Raw genomic sequence first — 22,956 nt, 5'->3', positions numbered from 1 at the left:
TAGTTCCTATTGATGTGTTCTATTCTTTCCTGTCCGTTTTGAAGGCTTTGTAACAGGTTTAGTTTAATAGCAGCAAAATTGTTTATAATTCTTTTTTAACTGTGCTGCTATCTTGTAATTTGCACACGTACTTCATTTGTAAGAAGGTCCATGCTGGCTTTAATGCCTATCTTTGTGGAGTTTATATATTTTCTTTGTGCATGTGTGGGTTTTCTCCAGGTACTCTGGTTTCAGCACACAGTGTAAAAACAGGCATTTGAGGTCCATTTCCAATGAGTGTTAGTGGCGTTGTCGCTTTTTGATCCTTCGATGTCGACTCTTCCTATCACTGTGAAGCAGAATTCACCAAGCGTTGGATTGTTCACTCAATACTAAGGAGCGTGAGCTGGCTTTAGACTGTCGTGAGACGGGTTAGTTTTACCTTACTGATGATGAGGTTGTTTTTTCTCCCTCCTTATTCATCATTTAGAATCTGAAATCGACAAAATTTATAATGACAATGTCTGAGTCACAGTTGGGCGGATGGCAAGGTCCGACAAATGCTGCTTGCAGCCTTAATGATTATTTATTTATTTGATTTTATTAGTGTCAGATGCACTTTTTGCTGTAGTTCTGATTGAAATCTGGGTCCAAGACTTCACCCTATCTGCAGCCACGACTAGAGTCGTTGATACAGAATTTAACTAATACTTGAAAAGAAAGTCACACATTAATACTGAGCGTGTTTCCTCTGTTTTCAGCCAATACTGATGTGCAAAAGGAATTAATACTCTAAAGCTTTGATAAACTTTTATTTGTTCAAACTATCTTTCAGATCTTTTGGATTAGCTCCCTGAATCATTTTAATTGCCCAATCTACAAAAAAAGCAAACAAAAGAACTCACTTTTCCTGCAAACTCCCTCAATCTAATTACCAATATACTTCAAATTAGGTGCAGTCCATATAAAATGAGGCGTGACTCTGCAGCTGAAAGGCCTATTTCCTCACATTATTTTAGAAACTAATTTTGGGTGCACAGGTTAAAAGAAAAAAAAAATCTCAAAGAATTGCCTTCTTTTTCAGTTTGGAAATGAGAAGTAAAAACCAATCTCACAGCAACAATGTCCAGTTATGTGCGCACTAATTGAGGTGAGTGCAGTCGGTACGCTCTGTATCCTCCGTTCGAAGCTGGAATCGTCTGTAGTGGTGAAAGAAGCTCAACAGTCTTTGACTCTTTATTGTTGTCGTAAAGCAGTTTGATTCATGATGACTATGTTCGTACTGTAACATTAAATTGTTGCCAAAAAAACACGGCTCCTTTCTTCGGCGGTAATAGTTTCATTTACAGTGAATGAAGAAGCTCGGTATCCAGTGAGACTGCGCCTTTTGCTTCTTGGCAGACGAACCTTTGGTATTTTCTCAGTTAGTGGCTTTCATGTGATACTCATGTGGTTTTAGATTTGAAAATATTAGCTGCGGCCGTATTTCCATGACTTTTTGCCTACCTGGCGAGCGCGCGCTCATCTGAACGGTAATGAAACGGGACAGGCCGGTGTGCTGCTGCATCCATCAGGTCAGATCATGTGGCACATGAGCAAAAGCAATCTCAGCACCTGCACCGTGAATTCACCTTTGCCATTGTCAAAGTGCGGTGGATGAAAAATGAATAGTATCTGCTGCAGAAACCTGACCTGTGCGAAGGGCTGCTGTTACGTGTTTTATTATGGTGAGCATCTCCTCTGTGAGGCCACTCTTCATGGCTCTGGCTGCTTTGTTCCAGTTAAGATCAATAATGATTTTGCAACCAACATTTTTGCACAATATTTTTGCTTAAAAGGTCAAGAATGTTGAAGTCTGGAATTTTTTTTTTTTTTTTTTATCAGCTCAGCTCCGTCATAATCTTCTATCTGAAATTCTGAAATACTACATAAGTTATTTATTTTGGACATACATTGACAAGATCACAGAAGTCCTCAAATCTTTTGGAAAGTCTTCCTAAGCAGGTCTGTGTGATAGAACAGTGGTTTTCAATGTCCAGCTCCGGTTTCCCCTCAGTTCCTGAAAGGTTCATGGGGTTGTCACGGTTGGAAACATTTGGGATTCAGGGAAATGCCTTTTAACTGCATATCCTATTCATTTTTTTAGAAAATCATTTAAAAATCCTTTAGGATAAGCTATTATGAATTTCCTTAAAAAACGAATATTTAGGGATTAATTTATTGTTAATGTAACAGAGACAGATAAAAACAAAATAAGCTAGAGAAAAACCATAACTTTAACAGTTTTGACAGGTTCTGATTATATAAAAAGACAAATTATGAACATGAATCCATGAATCCATGAATCCAACAGCTGTTAATGTATAACTCATCATTATATGAGTCAAGAAACCAAGAGAACTTTCCCCAAAAAAGCTTGCAAAGAAAACAAATGGCTGATAAAAACAACTAAAATGAGCACAGAACCCTAAAAGAACCCACAGGTTCCATCAGACTTCACCACGACTCCGTCCAGAGAACCGTGTGGGGCGCATCTCTCAGCCGCTGTGTGCACTATGACAGCGTGGTACTTGAACAAGTTCTGTCACTGTAAGCCCAGTGGAGCGGATTCTGTACACAAAGCCCTGTCGCCCCGCGGTCCTGAAGCCCCCTCCGCCCCCCAGCAGGCCCCGGCCAGGGCCACTTATGGTGGTGTGAGTGTAAACAAACACCTGGGCTTCTCCCCAGACTCCCGAACCCCACAGTTAACACACACACACAACACACGCACACACGTACACACACAGCTGCGTCTACTGGCACAGGTTGCGCAGACAGTTGAGGAGTGCTGGGAATCTCTGGGTTTAGTTTACGGCTGTGAAGAAAGGTTTCTACTGAGCAACACTTGAGCTGAATTTTCTTTCAGACATTTGATGATCATCCAAGAAGAAGAAGAGTGGTGAAAGACTCTCGAACGGGGCTCACGCATATTGAAAACAGGTCGCCGTTGCTGGGATCATGAGACCTACGACGGTCTCGTAGCGATCGGCGTCCTGCCAGCGTCTCATTTCTCGATGCAGTAGACAGGAGTGTTTGTTTTTTTGGGATTCATATCGTATAACGTGCATGATGTGTTAGCCAGTCTTGCCAGAACTGGAATGAAACATGCATTTCTTTACAAACAATACATCAGTGATTGTCCCTGATATTTAAAAAGACCCCAGAAGATGTTTGGAGATGCGGGCAGAAGACAGAGCGAGCACACGGACAAGAGGCAGGGAGAAAATGAACACATGGCTTCAATTGTCGACTCTCTGCTCCATCATCAAATCGGTACAATCTTAATTAGGACATTAGACAGGGCCCCCACCCCCCTCCTTTTTCCATCATGTCAGCCCCCAGTGACGTACGGCGTTAAGACGAAATAACACCGACTTCAAAGCTACAGTATCGGCTTTTTTATCAGACAGACCTGGTGAAAAGTGGCGCGAATGAATACCTTCCATTACCCTCCGCCCCAGCCACTGTGCTGTTATCTGCCCAGCGTCATCTGGCTGGGGAGTATGTAGATTACTGGAAGCAGAAATAATTGCTGCTGTGTTTATCGTGGCTTGGACACTGTCCTGTTGGGCTCTGAACCAAAGGTAATCTCTCAACCTGCTGTGAGATGTTGAGTTTAACATTTATGAGTAAACTGCAGAGCAGAAGGCGGCAGGCAGAGGCCCGTCCAGAAACCTCATGCTGCAGTGCATTGTTCAGTTTTCCAGGATTGTTGGTTTGATAAAGGTTCATAAATACAGTAAGAATAGTAGTCATTTCCTTTTTATTTTATATTATTTTGAGAAATTATATGATCAGCCCTGCAAAAAGACAGCTTGTGTTTGCTGTTAATGTTCACGTGTAAAATACAGTGATACATTATGTTGAAATAACTGACAAAATAATTGACCCTTATAAAGATATAATCCTCTGTACGGTCACGGGCCACTGGAGCCAATCCCAGCATGCAGTGGGGCAGGATAGACCCTGGACAGGTCGCCACAGAGCAAACATACAGAGGCCGACAACCACACACACTCACATGCACACCAAGGGGAACTTTACGGTCACCAGTCCAGTGTTGGAGTACCTGGAGGAAAGGTAAGCTAAATCCAGCTCTAGTTTATTCTGAGTCTCATTTTAAAATCATCCTTCAGAGAAGAAAAGGTTTTCTGTGCTCGTCAAGCATCTGATTTTAAGGTTAAAATCAAAAAGATTCTCATTTTTAATGGATATCTAAAATGTTTTTGTACAATGTCTGCGCAGTGAAAAACAAACCTCAGAGTTGAGGAAGACGACAAGATGAGTTGATGGTTCAGATATTCATGAAAACTTAGGATCCCTCCTCAACCTTGACCATCATCCATCCATCCATCCATCCATCCATCCATCCATCCATCCATAATGAGAAGGAAAAGCCCCTGTAGAGAAAAGTCATCCCCCTGAGCCGCAGGGATCTTTTCTAGTAGACAGCCTTGAAGCAAAGGCAAAGAGGAATGTCTTTGTATCGTATTTACGTCTCACCGGAGCAGCTGAAATGACTCTAACTACCCTGCTAACCAGCGTAACTGCGTTGTTTATGGCGACGAAATCGGAGTCACTTGATATCTGACTGACAGACGCCTCCAGTGAAAGCGGCCGGCCTCCTTATTTACATTCTGCGCCGGAGGCTCAATGTCAGTAGCCGAGGTTATTCTGCTGCATTAGCAGAATAGGGGAAGTGTCTGCCAGTTCTTCAACTTTCATTAAAAGTAAACCTTTTAAGCCAAGCTCCGCCGCCTGCCCGGACCCCCCTGACGATAATGTCGTAACTGTTCACTCGCCAAACTATCAAACTATTTTATATTCCACACCTGCGAGGCATTAAGGCGCAGAGGTCCAACCCGGCCGTGCAAACACAACAGAACTGCCTTTGTTGAGGCTTCGGGACCATTATAGTCTGGGTGGGTACGGCTCCAAAGCGTTCCAGAAACACTTTATCAGAAGGAGATAGACACACTGCGGGCCTTTGTGCTCCCTGTGACACCGGGCTCTAATGGCAGGCATTTCCTGCTCTGAGAAGGCAGGTTTTACGACATTTAGGCGGAGGTATTTTAATTGGAACCACCTCCAGTCTGACAGTGGTCTCAGAAGAGAAACATGGAAAAGCTGCTGAAAGCGGCTTGGGAGGCTCCCCACGGTGTCACATGGCTAACTAGCCGGCACAGGCCGGCTCTTTCCGTAAATTATAACATTTGCTGTTTGATTTATAAACCAGTCAATAAATGTGAATATTTTTTCTCTGCGATTGCGGCTGCTGGTAAATTGGTTCTGTGGCTGACGACGGTTCGTCATAAATCTTAAAGAGGGTGGGCTCGGCTTCTAATGAGTCATTTATAACGACGCCAACACGAGCAAATGTTCTGGATTTGTTTTGTTGTTTATCCCCTTTGCATTGTGATAATGTGTGTCTCCATTAGGTCCATTAATGAGACTTCTCTCCGAGCATGTGTGCAGCGTCTGTTTCATGTGGGGACAGCGCAGCAGGAAGCCTATTAAATGTTTTTTCTCTTGACAACTTCTGTTGACTGCTGAGACATCAAAGACAGATGTACTGAATGGCGTTATTCCCATATCTTTGGCGCAGCTTCAGACAGTGAAGTCTTGCACATTTTGCTTCTCTACAAGGGAACACACTTGTACTACTTTGGATATTCCCCCCCCCCCCCCCCCCCCAGTATTTTTTTTGTCTTTGATTTGTGGCTTTGACCTAATTTTGAAGTTTTACTTTGTCAAACAGAAACACTACAGTTTATCACCATCACCATGAACGCTTACGTAATTGCATAAAAGGATCAAAGTTTTTCCTTATCAAACTGTAAAATACAGTCATTAATTGAATTAGTAATGCTCTGTTTTTTTTTTAAATACACTCAAGACTGAAAGTTTCATAGCAGATGCTAAAATTAACCCTGCTAGTACATTCTTTACTATAAAATTTTACGATTTGCGTCACGGGCACTTGCTTTTTATCCCCCACCAGGGAGGCAGCAGGTCTGCGTGATGTGTCCAGATTACCATATTTATGTTCTTTTGAATGCGGCTGATACAGGAACACCCACACACATCAACAGAGCATGAATAAATCCACTCCCTCTGCAAATCATACATTAGATAATTATGCTATTAAACACCCAATGAGATTTAAAGGTGTGAAAATGTTAAAATTATACAGGAGCAAAAAAAAAAAAAAAAAATGTAAAAGGGATGTTTCGTGTGTTATTTATTCACAAACTGTTCTTGTTGTTGAATTATTCAGACTTTAAATATGAAATGTTAACGTGGCTTCTGATCGAAATTAGATATCCTCTCTCATGGAGTTGTTTTACTTTGTTTGTACAGTTGTGGGAGACCATACATCAGACTGAGTCATGGGGAGGGCTCTATAGACAAGGGAGACAGGATACCACGATCAGGTAAGATTAAATCTTAAATCTTTGATCCCAAGCAGGATTGGAAAAATGTTTGCCCACAGGCTTATTGCTATAGCGTTTATCCAAACAAGTAAACATGTCTCTGAATGATTACTGGTGTATCTCGTTAAAAAACACACATCTGGTCTTGTAATATTGCGCAATGTTTTAAGATACCGAAGTTTTTTTGTATTCATGACTGACAAATTAAAACAAAGAATAGTCAAAAATATACAGACATTTATAAATAAGTGTAATTGGCCTTTTGTGTGGGAGTTTAACTGTTTAGGAGAATATTAGCTTTTGAAGTGTATCTTAATAAAATGTCTTATTTAGCTCAAAAGAAGAATGTAGAGTTGTTTCATTTGTGAAACGTGGTGTTTTGTTATTGACAAGAAAAGAGTCATTTTCAGCCAAAGTTTAAGATTAGCTTTCAGTTTAGGCACTGAGAAGACTAAAGAATGATCATATAATTTTAACTTGGACACATAAATGGATAGTCTTAACAGAAATAACTCCCACGCTACCTGTGAAGCTCCTCTCCTACAGACTCACTGCGAGACGTTTCCTGACGGGGACATGGCAGTAATCAGAGATGGTCCAGTGTTAATGACCACTACTCTGGGACTTTGATTGTGAGAATTGCAGAATATAACCTATTAGAGCCAGGCAGGATTAAAGGAAGTGGATAAACCGGAGAAGTAAATCCAACACCCCAAGAAGCCTGATGATATGCATCAGTTTAAGGAGATTAGCAGAGGATTTTCTCCTCTGGGCGCAGTGTGGCTTCGCTTTGTTTCTTAGTTTTTTTTTCTTTCCACCAGCAGAGGACCCGGTGGTTGTGTCGTCTGACTATGACAGCACCCACGAAGCCAACCACAGTGACAGCAGCGATGTAGCACATACGGAGGAGGACACAGAGGAAGGAAAAACCCCCTCCCAAAATGTCATCCTCCATGCACTAATACCTCCAGAAGTAAGGCGGGGCGGAGCGGCTGCCTTCAGTCACATTCGTACTGACCTCTGACACATTACAGGCGGGATGCATGATGAAGCGGTCGCCCCATGACTGTGTTTATAACTCGGTCTCCTTGTGCCGCTCGAATAGGACAAACCAATCCTGGCACCGGAGCCACTACTAATGGAGGACCTGGAGCCTTTGATGAGTCAGCTAAACAATTGGAACTTCCCCATCTTCACCTTGATGGAGAAGACCAGCGGGAAATGTGGACGCATTCTCAGTCAGGTGAGGACGACTCAGAGCGTCAGGGGTCAGGGGTCAGCAACACTGTCAGCACAGCTGTGTACTTTCATATAGAACAAGCTAAATGATGAATTCACATATGCGCAGTGTTTATTTTAACCATTTTCTACTTTCCTTATCATTATGAAGGAACTTCCAAAACTCAGTGAATCATTATTTCTCACTGGATGGTTGCAAGAAAGTCATTCTAATTACATTTTAACTTTGTTTTATTGTTGATACTCTGTAGTTATTGGTTACAAAAGGATTTGAAATGAAATTTCATTGGTTTCCTTCATAAATAAATCAACATGATATACATTACAAAACAAAACAATTTTCAAATGAAAGTATTGTTTTTTTGGAAACACTTTTTGAGTATTTTCATGCCTTATTTAATTAGTGTCACTTGCCATATAGTTGACTAATTTTCAAAAACTTTTATGGAATTTATTCTTTAATGCCTTGTTATATAGATCAAGTCCTCCATTGAGTAAATCTCTTTTAAAATATCCAGCCAGTGTTCATGTTTTGATACATTTATCCAATTCCTACTGAAGGTATTCTTTTGAAAAGGAGTGTCTTCTTTATGTTTCTTTCTTTTTTTCCAGGCACATTACAGGGAAGGCACCGTATTTCAATTCTAATGTCATAAAATAGTTTTTTTTTAATATTATTTGCATATTTTCCATAATTTTGTCACCTTTACTCATGTCCAAAAAACATGTGCATTGTCCTAATCTGCAACTCCACACTTCCTCAAACAGTGCTGCTGAGCACATTGTTATTGTTATTCACTTTTTATTTTTGCTGTCACCATTTTTCATTTAAATAAAAGCCACAATTTGTATTTCAATTGTAGAAGTGCAGGGCTACAATTTGGCCCTTTTATGGTGATGGCAAATTCATTTGTTGTCTTAACAATATTCAATATTGCCCTCCCTGGTGTATATTAAAAGATTTTATTGGGAAAAGGAAAAAAATTCAACCTTTCCATAGAAGCAGGCATAATCAAATTTTTTTTCTCTCTCTCTTCTGTGGACTCTCAGCAAAGCCAATGATGTTTACAAATTATTGAAGGACTTTATTTGTTGTTGCAGGTGTCTTACAGGCTCTTCGAAGACACCGGCCTCTTTGAGACGTTCAAGATCCCTGTAAAAGAATTCATGAACTACTTCCACGCCCTAGAGAATGGTTACAGAGACATACCATGTAAGCTTGATCGCCCTTCTGCTTGCTGCGTCCTCGGTTTTAATTAATCAAACAGCTGTAACAATAGACTCAGCCACTAGAGGGGAATAAGACACAGTCATCCAGTGTTGCTCATAGATGACTGTACAGCCTTTCCATAAGCAGCCCAACAGTGCGCCCTGGTGGTTCAGATTGCACACTGTTACAACAGACTCTCTTATCTGACCTAGATCACAACAGGGTCCACGCCACAGACGTGCTCCATGCAGTCTGGTACCTCACCACACAGGCCGTGCCTGGTCTGCCCAGCCTCATTACTGACCATGGCTCTGCCAGTGATTCAGGTACGTCCATCTGGACCGCCCATGCAGATTTTTACATGTCCTACTGGGAGTGCTTTTGTCTTATGTCAAGTGTCCATATTTGAGTAAATTAGTGCGTTTCGGCTATTACTTTCTCTAAACAGTGGATAATATTTGGTTTGGACTTCATTTTCCCTCTTGCAGTCTCACTATGAGCCATTTTAATAGTGCCAGATCATCCAACCTGCAGGAATGTGTGTTCCTATCCTACTCATAGCTTGTCTTATCTCACTCAGGCTTTTGGCTCTGACATTTATGTACCCAACTTCATTTGAAGTCTAGAATAGCATGAAATTGCAAACAGATTAGAGGTCCCTCTTACTCATATTTCCATAACCTCATTTGTATGCCTTAGTAGGTCCTTTCCTTTGATCCACATATAAGTAGATTTGAATGTTAAAGTGCTCGTCCGTGTGTGTGCGTGTGCATGTATGTAGACGGGCGTATAAAAGTATGGTATATGCTTTCGTGTGAATTCTGCAAACGTTCCCATCAGCCCCCCTGACTTTGCCTGCTTCCCTGTGGCTAGACTCCGACAGTGGAATAACACACAGTCACATGGGCTTCCTGGTTTCAAAGACTTACACTGTGTCAGAGGACGGTTATGGCTGCCTGTCAGGCCTCATACCTGCTCTGGAGCTCATGGCTCTTTATGTGGCCGCTGCAATGCACGACTACGACCATCCAGGACGGACCAATGCTTTCCTCGTGGCCACCAGTGCCCCACAGGTACCCTGTGCTCTTCTCAAACATTACATATCACTCACTGCTTTCCAACACGGACTGTGTTTCTTGGATTGAGACGTTTTTTGCGTGTTCATGTAATCTGTCTGTGTTTCCAGGCAGTGCTCTACAATGACCGCTCAGTTCTGGAGAACCACCACGCTGCCTCGGCCTGGAATCTGTTCATGTCGCACCCCGAGTACAACTTCCTGGTCAACCTGGACCATGTGGAGTTCAAACGTTTCCGTTTCCTGGTCATTGAGGCCATACTGGCCACCGATCTGAAGAAGCACTTTGACTTCCTGGCCGAGTTCAACGCCAAGGTATTTTAAACACATAACCATACAGATGTTGGGAATGTTGAGTTTGTGTGTGTGTGTGTGTGTGTGTGTGTGTGTGTGTGTTTTTTTCTTTTTAAAACAATGACTTCATGTTTTAAAGCAGTTCCAGTATTGGATTGTCCATTTTCGAACAGAAAAGTTGAAAAGTTCATTTATTGTCACTTCTTATCCTGTGCTGTCTTTGCACTAGATTGCTGAGTAATGTCAAACATTTCTACTCTGCTTTTTTGGGGGGTTGAACTAAAGGCGAGTTCCTCATGCCTCAGCTCTTTACGCACTGAGTATAAGCTTCAGCGAAATGTCCTGTGGTTTTAGGGAAACAGGCCCGAGCAAAACATTGCCGCACTTTCAATAAGTTCTGCTCGAGTCAACAACACAAAGCGCCCTGCAGCTTTTCAAGAACTCATTTAAGTGCGGACAAAATGTTGGCTTTGGATGTTGGGATCTTGGGTTTTTCCATTGTGAGTATTAGTACAGTGGTGCTGTGCAATGGCCAGGGCCTGTCAGCTAGCGTTGAGCTTGCTGGCTTGGCAGCAGTGGTAACCACAAAGTCTCTCACAGCACTCCGCTCTGCTCTTCCTGGAAGCAAATTGGTTTTCTGTGAAGTACCCATCAAGTTTTGCACTTGATCTCCCCGGCTTCTTTAGCCCTTCCAGATCTGAAGCTTGTTAAGCAACTAGATATAACAAATTCTTTTTAAGAGTGCAGAAGTTTCCATTATATACTTCAGAAGTGTCTTGTCTCTAGAAACATGGTAAGAGTCATTCAAAGAACTCGAGATTTTCAATTTGTCATTTTTGATGAGCAGATCAATCACATCACATCTAAACATCATCTATGTCACACACTGTGTCCTCCAATGTGTCACTGTGCTAAATGTCAACAGCATGATGATTTCTGCATTCGCCAGGTGGGCGACGATCCGGCCACAGGTATCGACTGGTCCAATGAGAACGACCGGCTGCTGGTCTGCCAGATGTGCATTAAGCTGGCTGACATCAATGGGCCTCTGAAGTGCAAGGATCTCCATCTGCAGTGGACGGAGGGCATTGTCAATGAGTTCTATGAGCAGGTGTGTGAACTGAAGCCTCATTTGTTTTTGTTAGGGATCAAAATGGAGGTTTTTTTTTTTTTTGGTTTTTTTTCGTTTTTTTACAGTGACAGAAACTGCATTGTGGGCTTTTAAGTAGCCCAGTGCAGCAGCTCTGCTCACACCTGTGAAAATGTTGACCTGTCAGTACTATTGATTTATGTCATTCATAAGCATCAGTCCATCCTATACACCACACTTTCTCCACAGCAGAGACTAGAGACCTCTACTGTATTTAGACAATGATCGCTGCTGTGCTTTTCTCTCTGTGTTCTGTCAATTAATGCCACTTCAATTTGTGATCTTGAATACAGGAATCTGTTCTCTACATACTAAGAACAAGACTTCACCTTTGACTTGTTTAGTGAATGCTAAGATGTCTACATGTTGTTATGCCCTCACACCCGCTTTCAACAGCGGGTAAATTGTTGGAAGAAGTTGCAGGCTAGCTCAGAGAGAACATGAAAACTCAGGCCATCAGGATTGAAGCAGGATTTTTTTTTTTTCCCCTGTGAGCCAACAGTGGTAACCTCTGGAACTGTGTTTACCTAAAATGACACCAAAGCTCAGCTACAGGCTTACCAGGCTTTCTGGGGCTTGTAAACATCGCTATTCATGGGTCTGCATTACGCAAACAATGGTGCAATGGTACTGTTTACTGTTAAGCATTTTTAGAATTAATACATTTCTTTCTGATCCCTGTTTAAACTTTAAATCTTTGGTGATTAAATGAAATAGAGAAGTCAAAACAAACGAAAAGGTTGAGCCGTGCTGTTCTGGTTTCTTTCCATTGTGTGTTGAAAATTGGAAGTTTATTTCAACTACATGCCTCCTGTGATCGTAATGCTCCCATTTTAACAAAATTCTGAACATAAACATTGTTTAATTAATTCAGCAAGGCATTTATGTATTCCTTTGTGGTGAGAATATCATTACTATGCATTATGCTTAAGTATTCAATTTATTTATTTTTCACAGTATATTAACATATATGTTTAATGACTAATGATTTATATTTGAAAGTTATATTAATCTTTGCCTTTAAGTATGGCCCTCTGCTCCTTCTTTCCCCTCAAACTTTCAGGACTTCAACATAATTGATTATGCCCCCTCTATTTATGTTTTATTACTTCTTTGTGACATGCAGAGAAAGTAATAGCAGTGCCTTCTGTGAGAGAATTAGGGTTTATTTATCCATGCAGTTATCTCCTCTGCTATTTACACGGTAAACTCACATTCTATGAACACGAGCAATTGTTGGAATTTCTTGTATTTTGTCTGTATTAAAAACGCAGATGAAGTAACTGCTTTGTTTTCTCGCCAGTGTAATAAAATCGCATTAAAGCGTAGCCTCATTGTTATGTACAGCATCGCAGTAGTAAATAGCCTTTATGCCTCCAGCCTAATGCCACCCTCAGTGACCTTTGTTACAGTGTGTTAATGAGAGGCCGTTAATCTCTTCTAAGTGCCCCTGCGTCGAGCAGAATATGCCCGGGCCCTTGTGTACCCAGCTACTTCAGCTAGGTAACACAGCCTGCTTGTTACAAGTCTCTGTGAGGTTTATGAAAGTTGGGGGGGTGGGGGGGGGGCACGCCGAGTGCAGGAGCTCCGGAAGAGGACCGCTCTTCTGCGACAATAGCTTTACTTCTGCTGGACGTCGTGACGCAAGCGCGGTGCCAAGGCAACTGTCGTTTAAGTGGGGCAGAAAATGATCTCTTCAGAGCCGAGGAAGTCCAGCGCTACTGTATATTTAAAGGAAAAAAAATAACAAACCTACAGAACCCAACCTGGCTCAGGTCAGCAACCTTGAGGGTATGATTAAACAAACCTCAGGTTGGCCTTGTGGAATAAAACTATCCAGCTTCCGTGCATTTACATGATGGTTTATACTGCTATATAACTAAACCAGCCTCTGGCTTCACCTGATTATTTTTAATAAGTCATAGCTGCGATATTGTGGAAAATAAAGCTCAAATATGAATACAGGGTTCAAATTGTTGGCTCAGTTTTAAGACTAATTGATCATTTGATTAATTCCTCTAAACCTTGTTTGACAGTGCACATTGACCTGCGTAGAACTGTACACATGAACCAGCAGAGATTTGGATCGACCTTCATAAAAATTTATAGACCAGCGAGGGCCAACTCTAGTGAATGACGGTATGGATTGATCTCGTCTCGTTAGATACAGTGAAGTTACAGTGAATCCAGATGGGGAAGTGCGTATGGATTGGTGGATCTGATGGTATCTGCCACACTTACTACCAGCCGTAATCTTCAGCCGAAGCCTCACTGTTTCACAGAAACTGAGCTCGTCCACTGTATGGATGACTTCTGGTCGCCAAGGTAACAAAGAAGCCACACTATAGTTAGTCGTTCCTTCTCGTCTCCTCAGACGTCATAGACAGGACACATGCTGTGCTTTTATTTTGCTTGTGTTTAGATTGCTTTGACTCCGTTCCGACTGTAGATGCATATCTTTTGTAAACAGTCCGACAGTGGTTGGTCTCGTTTCTCTGAATCAGTCTTTGATGAAGAAGCTTGAGAGGCGATTGTAAATTCAACCGAGGTTTCCTAGAACAGACTCTGCAGTTATATGCTAAATACAGCACAAAGTTATTTCTTCCTAATTGATTTTAAGTCAGTATCCATCATATCCTGATGAGTTGTACATGCGTCAGTGCACAGCAGATCATCTGCGAAGGAAAAATAAACTGTCTGCAAGCAAGTATATGATTAACCATGAACAAGTCTACAAGATTTAACAAAGAACAAATTTATGGTTCATTTTATTGACTGAGTGAAAAAGAAACACTGAATATGAAGAAATAAATCGGTAAATAACCCTCAGCTGTCTTGGTGCCTGGCTCTCAGCTTCTGGCTTTTTAGCTTTGGCTTGCAGCTCAGACTGAAGGCAGGAATCACATATGGCTTAAGGCCCAGTATGGAAAATCTGCCTGTCCCTGGCTTTAATCCGCCTTTTGTTGTTGCTTTTGTAGCGTGGTGTGTGCAGAGGTGTCCGTGTTTAGATTCAGGCAACCAGTGTTGCACAGGGTTTCTTCGATTCCTCAAAACAGCTTCAGTTTGGTTTGTTGTCGTGTCATGCTAAAGATTCATGACAAAATGTTTGGAAGTGTAATGAGGAAGGCATCATAATAATAATAATAATAATAATAATAAAAAAGACAAATAATAATAATAGCACTAATAGTAATAATACTGCTGAATTTTTGAATAGATTTTAAAAAGAGAGAGAATACATTAAAATACACATCTTGCCTTTGACACAGTGTTGAAAGAGGAAGAGGAGAAGTGGGTTTCACTGCTTGATTTAAAGAGATGGAGAAGAGCTCTGTCTCATATGTAGTAGCATCCTCTGTGAGCTGTACCTGCAGAGGCATGGTGCTCTGGGATTAGGGCTAGTTTTAGGCATCATGTCTAAGCAGATAACTTGAACATGAGGGAGTGTATGGGCATAGAAGAGTGGTAGTCAAGGAGCTTTAAAAGCAGGGTTTTATATTGTATATACAGTATTTTCAAAGCAAATCCTCAGCCAGTGCAGTGAGGCTGAAATGTGCTCGTCTATCTGTTTGAAAGTTATAAGACACATTGCATTAAGTGGGCATATGCCAAGAATCAAATTTATCCCAAAGTTCTGTTTTTCCTGCTAATCCTACCTGATACCATTTATATAAAGTATCATCTATACCCATATTATGTCGACCTGGGCCAGTGGAGCCTTGACTCATTTCAAACTGGTTTTTTGGACAGCAGGCATTGTGCATCCTGGGGCAGTTCACTGTCTTTTACTATATCACATTTTAAGACGATTAGGTTACATGTTGTTTTGCTTCCCAACAAAAACATATTGAAACATGGATCATGCTGTTTGTTTACTAATGAGATTTCACATAACAAGGATACTCTACTGTCCTACAGCCATGTAGACGATGGTCAAATTCCCTTTTGAGGTCCAGTTTGAGCCAGCGGACAAAAAAAGACACATTAAAAACACTTTAATATGTATTTCTGAATTTGGAGGTTTCCATATCTGATGTTCCTCAAGCTCCGACCTGACGGGTCGGGGGCAAAGAGTATCTGCAGGTTTGAAGTGGTCATTCATGATGCTGGAGGCGATTTTCCTGCATCTGGTGATGTAAACATCTCTGGTGGTGGGTTGTCTGGCTGCCACACTTCTCCTTGTAGCTTTCACTGCTCAATTTCACCACAGATCAGCAGAAGCAGAGGACACCACATCGCATTGGTGCAGAGATTATTTTGCAGACGGGCATTCTGTCTGCTAAGACGCGCTGGACACAGTCGGATATGGAGAAGCTCAGTCCAAATGTCATGAGGTTATTAACCAGGATCTGTGGGATCACTGTGTCTGACACAGAGGTGAAGTCCAGGAAGTAGACAGGCAGAGGAGTCCGAGCTGTCCAGGTGTGTGAGAGGCCCTGTGTGCCACAGAGGAGCTTAAATGCTTCATAACCAATCACCTTAAAGCACTTGGAATGTTTCAGTATGGTGGGAATGGGGGCATGATGGTTACAGTCTTGAGGCAGAACAGCACAGCAAGTGTTAGTCAACACCTCAGTGCTGATATGCACAACATATTCCAGTCCCACTGCTTTGTAGGGATTGATCTTCATCTTATGGCTGTCTGTATTGTGTGCAGGGCGATGAGGAGTCCAGTCTGGGCCTTCCAATCAGCCCCTTCATGGACCGATCAGCACCGCAGCTGGCCAAACTCCAGGAGTCATTCATCACACACATCGTTGGACCCCTGTGCAACTCCTACGACTCGGCCTGCCTCATGCCTGGAAGGTGGGTCGAGCCGGACCCCGAAGCTGAGGAGCCAGAGGCTGTGGAGAATGAAGAGGAGGAGGAGGAGGAGGAGGAAGAGGAGGATACAGCAGAGGAAGACACCTCCTCCTGTTCAGAAGCATCACGTAAGCAACATTATAAAAAGCGTGAAGCTTGAAACGCGTTTGAACTGATGCCCAATCCATTGGTGATATTGATCTCAGCCGAGGTGTCAAACATATGGCCCGCGTGCCAAAAAGAGGTCCAGGTCCAGTCTACTTCCCAGGATTATATTACAAAATGAAAACAAAGACATTTACTGTAATCTCTGTATGCGGTTTATAATTTATTCATTGAGGATTGTAGTGTTTGAAGAAGACATACAACACGGAAACTTGAGCCTCAACATAAATGATGCAGCACTGAGTAGCATCAGCACCACGAGGAGACGGTGAAGTTGTTGATTTGTCAATGCATGCTAATGAACAAGAAATGGAGGACTTTTTGACAATTCATACACAAAGAGCCATGATTAAAAATGGCACAAAGTTAAAGTATATTAGATTGATTGACAACTTTTCAGTGTATTCATCTCTCTTTGCACGGAAACACATTTTCAGTTGTACAAAAATCTATACTAAAATGTTGTTATGCTGTTGTTTCACTGATTTCATCCCTGAGAATAAACTGGGCTGTATAAATTTAATTAATTGGTCTCTGTGAAAATATTCACATCACTTTAAAGAGTGGTAGAATTATGGGTAAAATTATTGAATAACTGGCCTAATAGGCACAATAACAGAAAATTAAACATGTTAAATGAAGAAGTTTTTTGTTGAAGGGAAAATTTGAAACATTACTTGTTCATTTATTCATGCAATTCCTTTCTGATGAGCATGTAAATCTTGTAATCAATCCTTTATTCATTTCCAGAAAAAACTTCTCCCAAGAAGAGGAGGAAAGTCTTTTGCCAGATCACCCATCACCTGATGGAGAACCACGAGATGTGGAAGAAAGTGATCGCAGAGGAGACCCAGAAACAGGGTGGAGGAGCAGAGTCCGTCCTTTTAAACAATGTAGGCGAGCCCATTCTGGCGATTCACGAGGAGGAGGAGGAGTCGGGCAGCAGAGAGGAGCTGGTGGAGGGAGAGGATCCGGAGGAGGAGGTGGAAGAACCGGAGTGGCCTGTGTCTCTGGGGGAAGACTGTAAACCTCCGGGGCAGCAGGGGGAGGAGGAGGAGGAGGAGGAGGAGGTGAAGGAAGGGGACCCGCAGTGAACCACCAGCCCACTGGGGAGTACGGCATCAGTCAGGACCAGGACGTGAAGAAGTATTACTTTTTTGTTATCCTATCAACTGACTCCTGTTTTTTGCCAGCACATCACTTAGACACAACACTGTAGATGTTTGGGAAATGTGTGCCTATACAGAAAAATACAGGGTGGGAAAACTTGTGCTTTTACACATTTTACCTGCGGTTTCACCAAACATTGAAAGGAGCTTTTTCCTCATTGCAATACGGGATTAATCGTGAACTTTGGGATACAGACTCTTTTGCTACTGTCAAGAGAAGAGGAAGCCTGGTTGCACCAGCTTCACCCCAGCGTGTTGACACAAGACTGCAGAAATTTGCTGCCAATTTATACATAATTACTTTCTGAATGCAGTTATATTATGAAGAAACAGTTACTTGTATTTGTGTTCAATTTTAGCAATTTTTTTTTTTTTTTTGAAGTGGCACCTGGGCCAAAATGTCTTCTTTTTTTTCTATACTGGGATTATAAAGGGAGTTTTAAAAAAAATTAGATATGTCAGTGAAATTTTCTTCCTTTTAACTTTTGCCAAAATTAATCACACACTCATTGGCAGCAGTACAAACATATTTACACCTATCATGTTTTACATTTGTTGCCAAATTAAGTACTTTATACAGTTTTTGGAGCCATTTTGGTTAAACGCAGAGACTTGGAGCTCCTCACACACGTGTTTGTTTTTGTATGTTTGTGTTTAAATGAATGCGCTCACATGCACAATTCTACTGCAGAAGATATTTTTTATTAAAAATTAGAAGATTGCCTGGTATTTGTACATAAAGGTACATGTGACGTCCCAGACATTGAGTTCAAAACACTTGATAATAAATAATGAATATGTGCTGAGTACAAAATGGTAAAGATTACCAGTGTAGAGAAAAACATTTTGAACATAAATGTAATTTAATCTAAATATCACACAAACCAACCAACTGTATTCTATTAAATCAAAATCTCCTAAATAAACTGCATAGTATAGAGCTTTGGATAAATTAGTAATTCATGCCATTTTTCTTTATCTTTCAAATAAGTTTATGAGTTGAGACAAAAAGGCTGTGTTACGCTCTCCTCTTACCAATCTTCATTTAATAAAACAATCTACGAACGATGCTGACCTTTAACCCTCAGGAAGACTTCAACCATCGTAATATAACCAATCATATACATATAATCTGTGAGGACGGTGAGAGGAAAACCCACAGAGATACTAATAAGCTAGGCTCGACCAGCTGCAGCTCCTCTTACAAACCCCGACTTTCTTTAGTAATTCTTACCCCGTGAATCTGTCTGATTCCTCTCCTGGCACCTCAGGGAGACATTCACACACTCCACAGGGCATCAACTGCATGAGGCTCAGCCAAATATAGATCACATCTGCCAGAAGGATGACACAAGAGCAAACGGTTTAGGAGTGTTTGAATATAAACTTTTCACAGACTAACAAAAATGTCACTTTAAATGTAATCGGAGCAGATAAAGAGGGATCGTAACAGTCACTCATACCTCAGTCACACTCGCAGTGCTGTTGCTTTACTGCAGAGGTAATACACACCTCAGTGGGTGACAATGAAAAAAGTTCCTCTTTCCCAAACGACAGTAACACGGCTCAAACGTGTGAATTTTGCGTCGTTAGCAGTGCTGCCTGTCTTTATTGTATGAAACAGTTATTCTCAAAGTGTGGTGCGATCCTCCTAAGGGGGGGGGCCACAGGTCTTTTTGAGAACTTTGAAAACATCTGCCTCTGCAGCAACATTAAAGCACTGTGAAAAGATTTAAATAAACAACATTAGCTTTAGCGCTGGTCCCAGCAAAGACTGAACAAAGGAGCTGAAGTTACAGGGTGACTTTCAGCTCAGAACAAGACCAGAAGTAAAGCGCAGCCAAACGCAGCTGCACAGAAACTACAGTGAAACTCCAAATTGTTTCTGATGTTCAACTAAATTTCTTTTGAAGCAGATGTTTGAAGTGATCTTGAGTTTGGCGAGTGCCGTCCCCTGAGTCAAAACCCTGACCAGGAGTGCAGTGAGGTCATATGTAACAAATCATCCTGCGCTAACCTTGTGGAGTTCCTGTGACCTACATGCATGTCTGCGTCTCCTCTGGGCTGCCGCCGCCTCCCTCCACACTGCGGCTCCCCTCCTTTGAAGTAAAAGGAGAACGGCACACTCGTCGGTCCGTGCCGAAGAAACGGCAGACTTTCATTAAAGTTACATTGTAAAATCGAGGAGGGGAACAACATGTTCAGGTGTCCTTGCCAGTCCCACATTACCATACCCCGCCGCCACACAATGTTCCCGTCTGCGCCGAGTAGGACACTACATCCGCAATGGCCCGTTTACTGCTGCCTCGCCTCTGCGGAGAGAGGGAGGAGGCCACACACAAGCTCAATAATTGGTTGACCTACTGATTAGTAAGACAGTACACAGATACTCATCCCGAACCCTGAGACAGACCAGAATTGTTAGAAGCCACTGAGTCAGAACAGCACGCACCATCTTTTCTGTATGTTGATACATTTTACGCCTAATGAGGAATAGTCGGCACCGCATACACAATGAAGACATTTTATCGGGTTTTGAGGGAACCAGTGTGATCGTGTTATGTAGAAACAGGGACTGTCCAGTATGGGGTGATGCAACTTGTATTTTCCGTCCGAACTCCCGCTTTGTGAATGTATAGATTAGTACACGGTGGATGTGCGAGGGGAAGACAGCGTCTCTATGTCGATTTGAAACTTCCAACAGCCTCTCCGATGTGACTCTGTCCTGCTCTTGCGCTGTCGAGGGAGGGGAGGGGTGTGACTTTTCTTCACAAGCAGGGAAAGTGAAGTCCTAACAAAATGGATGCAGCACGTAGTTCCTCAAACCTTCACAGATATTTTGATAAAATGGTTATTCACTGAGGTTCTCGTTGCATATTTTCTCCTTGCGCTTCCTCTTTGCGTACTGCTTAGCCTCACTGGTACACGCACAATATCTGTTGACTTTAAAGGTAATTGGATCCTCTTCACTGTGTTCATTTATTGATGATCACAATGCTTTTTTTTTTTTTCCAAGTGGACATTGGTTTTCCGGCAGTCACGTGTGTTTGAGCTGATCCACTATATCAGTTTTTTTTATGTCTTAATTTTGATTTTCTTGCTTATTCACACATGTAGAATAATTGTAACAATGGGAACCAAACAAGCTTTACAATTATGTAAACAAAATGAGATGAGTATTTTTATATAGTTTGACACATGGTTAAATAAGTAATTGCTTTCTTCTCACTAGTACCTTGCACTTACCACATGTACTAAGGAAGAATATGTCCAAATACACAGTATTTGTGAATGCTAAATAATGAATTTCCTTGCAGGTCGATGCTCCATTTTGTACAATATACATATATGCTGTACAGTGATGAAATTTTAAAACTACAAAAACTCTTTTAGATATACATTATTTATTTTTAACGTTTTGTAATTTAGACACTATACTGTAGCTTCAATCTTGCCAGACTTACTGGAAGTGCCTATATTGGTATTATGTATCATACAGTGAATATATTTGAAGATCATTAGACGTTGTCACAAACTGAACCATGTGGATGTTGTAATGTGAATACATTGAATTACAAGATTACAATTTCTGTGGTATTATTGTGTCGGCTGTTGTCAATTTCTTTTTCTACCTCTTAAAGGAAATTCTGTTTTAAATCTATGAATGGTGCAGTGCTCAAGTTGTGTGCGTCCTCAGATTATCAAACAATAATTTAGAGTTTTAATAGTTTTCAGAGCGTGGGTGGCTAAATCCATCAATGTTTAATATTTCAGAGTGAATTTAGGAAATTCTCCTAAAGAGCAGGTGAACTCCGCAGTGGGTGGGGTCTTTTATAACACAACTAACTTTATTTGGGAGCTCAGGAGGTTTCCTGTAGGCCTGTACATGATGAAGCCAAATTTGTTTCAGCTCCATGAGGAAATATTGTCTCTGCTGGGCTTGCCTTACTTGACGTCAGATGTTTTAATCTAGATTATCAGCTGAGAAGTGGATAATAAGGGACTTGATTTGAATCTCCACCCTCTTGATGCCCTCCATGATAACCATATGGAAATATGATTGCAGGCATAACAGCAGAAATTACTATCAATGGATAAAAAATACACATAATGTGCAGCCTCAAAGTTAAAAACTACAAAAAGCTTTATCTGTGAGCTTGTCCACATAAAATTTAAAGAAATGAATTTTTCTTTAAGGTTTTTCTTCTAAAATCGCTTCAGGTGAACTGCTCACAGTGGGGAACCATAATCTACTGATTAGAGCATGTGGCATAATAGGAGAGGCTCCCAGCTCCCAGTGAAGTCTCAGCAAAGAAGATAAAAGTCCTTTTGAAAGAATGTGAAGCAAAATTTAAAAGTCAAATTAATTCAACTGTCAGTTAACATCTAATATGGTGAAAGTTACAGGGAGCCTCATGCCAGTGATTACGGGCAATAAATGGGTTTTGTTTACCGGCCAATGGGCTTGAAGGAGTTGAAGGAACATTCAGAAATGGTCTGCGGACTGGTTGCCCCTATAGCAACCAAGAAGGTTGAGATGTAAGATCTGACCACCTGCTGTGTCGGAGAGCTCGACGGGGGGGCTTCATGGCCTTATCTTATGAGGGGATGAGTGAAGGCAGTGAACATACATGTGAATCTTTCTTTCTCCATTTCTATAAAAAAAATCAGGTCAGTTGAGAAAATGCAAATGGAGAATACCTCATACCATTTTTGGTGCCTCCAGGACAATTCTTCAAGTCATAGTTAGGTGAAATATGTTGTTTGAAGAGAATAAAACTGTTAATTCCAACAGAAAACTGATTGATTGACACAGACTGAGCTGCCATTCAGTGTGACAGCGCTTGGAAATGTTAATGACTTCAGTAACAGCTGACATAGCTTGCTAACTTCACATTAGTAACACCAGTGTTGTTTTCTCTGGTTGCTCGGCCGATAGGCGACGGCAGGGTTCTCCCAGTCGGGTTGCAAATCTGTCACAGGAGGCACAAAACAAAACGAGGCACGACCATTCAGAACTCCCATCCAATTTAGAGTGAACCTCAACCACATGTTCCTGGACTAGACGGGGAATTGGAGTGCCTGGGGCTGGAGGCAGTCCGCTGATGCACAAGATTCTGTCCAGGAAGGTCTCAGTAAATGAAGAAATAAATCCTATTGGAGCACTTCTGTAAGAAAGAAGGGTTTAATGTGCACCTACATAACCAGTGTTTTACAGATAGATCCATTCACTGTTAACCTTTTGTGTGTGTTTTTACCAAGCCAGAGAACTTTGCAGTGGAAGGTAGGGCAAGCTCATAAGGCGAATTTACACTCAAGGTCATGTTGCTGCAGTGAATATCAGGACAGTCGGGCTTATTTTCAATCACTAAATTGGGGTGTCTTGCTCAATAAGAGCA

At 41.6% G+C, this 22,956-nt stretch overlaps 1 protein-coding gene across 2 annotated transcripts in view; it reads left to right on the top strand.

Annotated features, from left to right (window-relative positions):
- The window catches only part of LOC115392606 (cGMP-inhibited 3',5'-cyclic phosphodiesterase A-like), a 78,670-nt gene extending 57,527 nt beyond the window's left edge, over positions 1–21,143 (top strand). The window contains exons 5-14 of one of the 2 annotated variants that reach the window (XM_030097317.1): positions 6,379–6,452; positions 7,277–7,425; positions 7,558–7,695; positions 8,793–8,904; positions 9,114–9,227; positions 9,775–9,974; positions 10,088–10,291; positions 11,220–11,381; positions 16,078–16,351; positions 17,139–21,143. In XM_030097317.1, coding sequence (XP_029953177.1) covers positions 6,379–6,452; positions 7,277–7,425; positions 7,558–7,695; positions 8,793–8,904; positions 9,114–9,227; positions 9,775–9,974; positions 10,088–10,291; positions 11,220–11,381; positions 16,078–16,351; positions 17,139–17,482 — 1,771 coding nt within the window. In that variant the 3' untranslated portion in view covers positions 17,483–21,143. Of the gene's footprint in view, positions 1–6,378; positions 6,453–7,273; positions 7,426–7,557; positions 7,696–8,792; positions 8,905–9,113; positions 9,228–9,774; positions 9,975–10,087; positions 10,292–11,219; positions 11,382–16,077; positions 16,352–17,138 lie in introns of both variants that reach the window. The other variant, XM_030097315.1, reaches the window with a different exon arrangement.
- The last annotated feature ends 1,813 nt before the right edge of the window (positions 21,144–22,956 follow it).

Source organism: Salarias fasciatus, chromosome 7, assembly GCF_902148845.1.
Source record: "Salarias fasciatus chromosome 7, fSalaFa1.1, whole genome shotgun sequence".
Lineage (NCBI taxonomy): Eukaryota > Metazoa > Chordata > Actinopteri > Blenniiformes > Blenniidae > Salarias > Salarias fasciatus.
The sequence above is the reverse complement of the archived record's forward strand: the minus strand, read 5'-3'. Positions and strand labels throughout refer to the sequence as shown.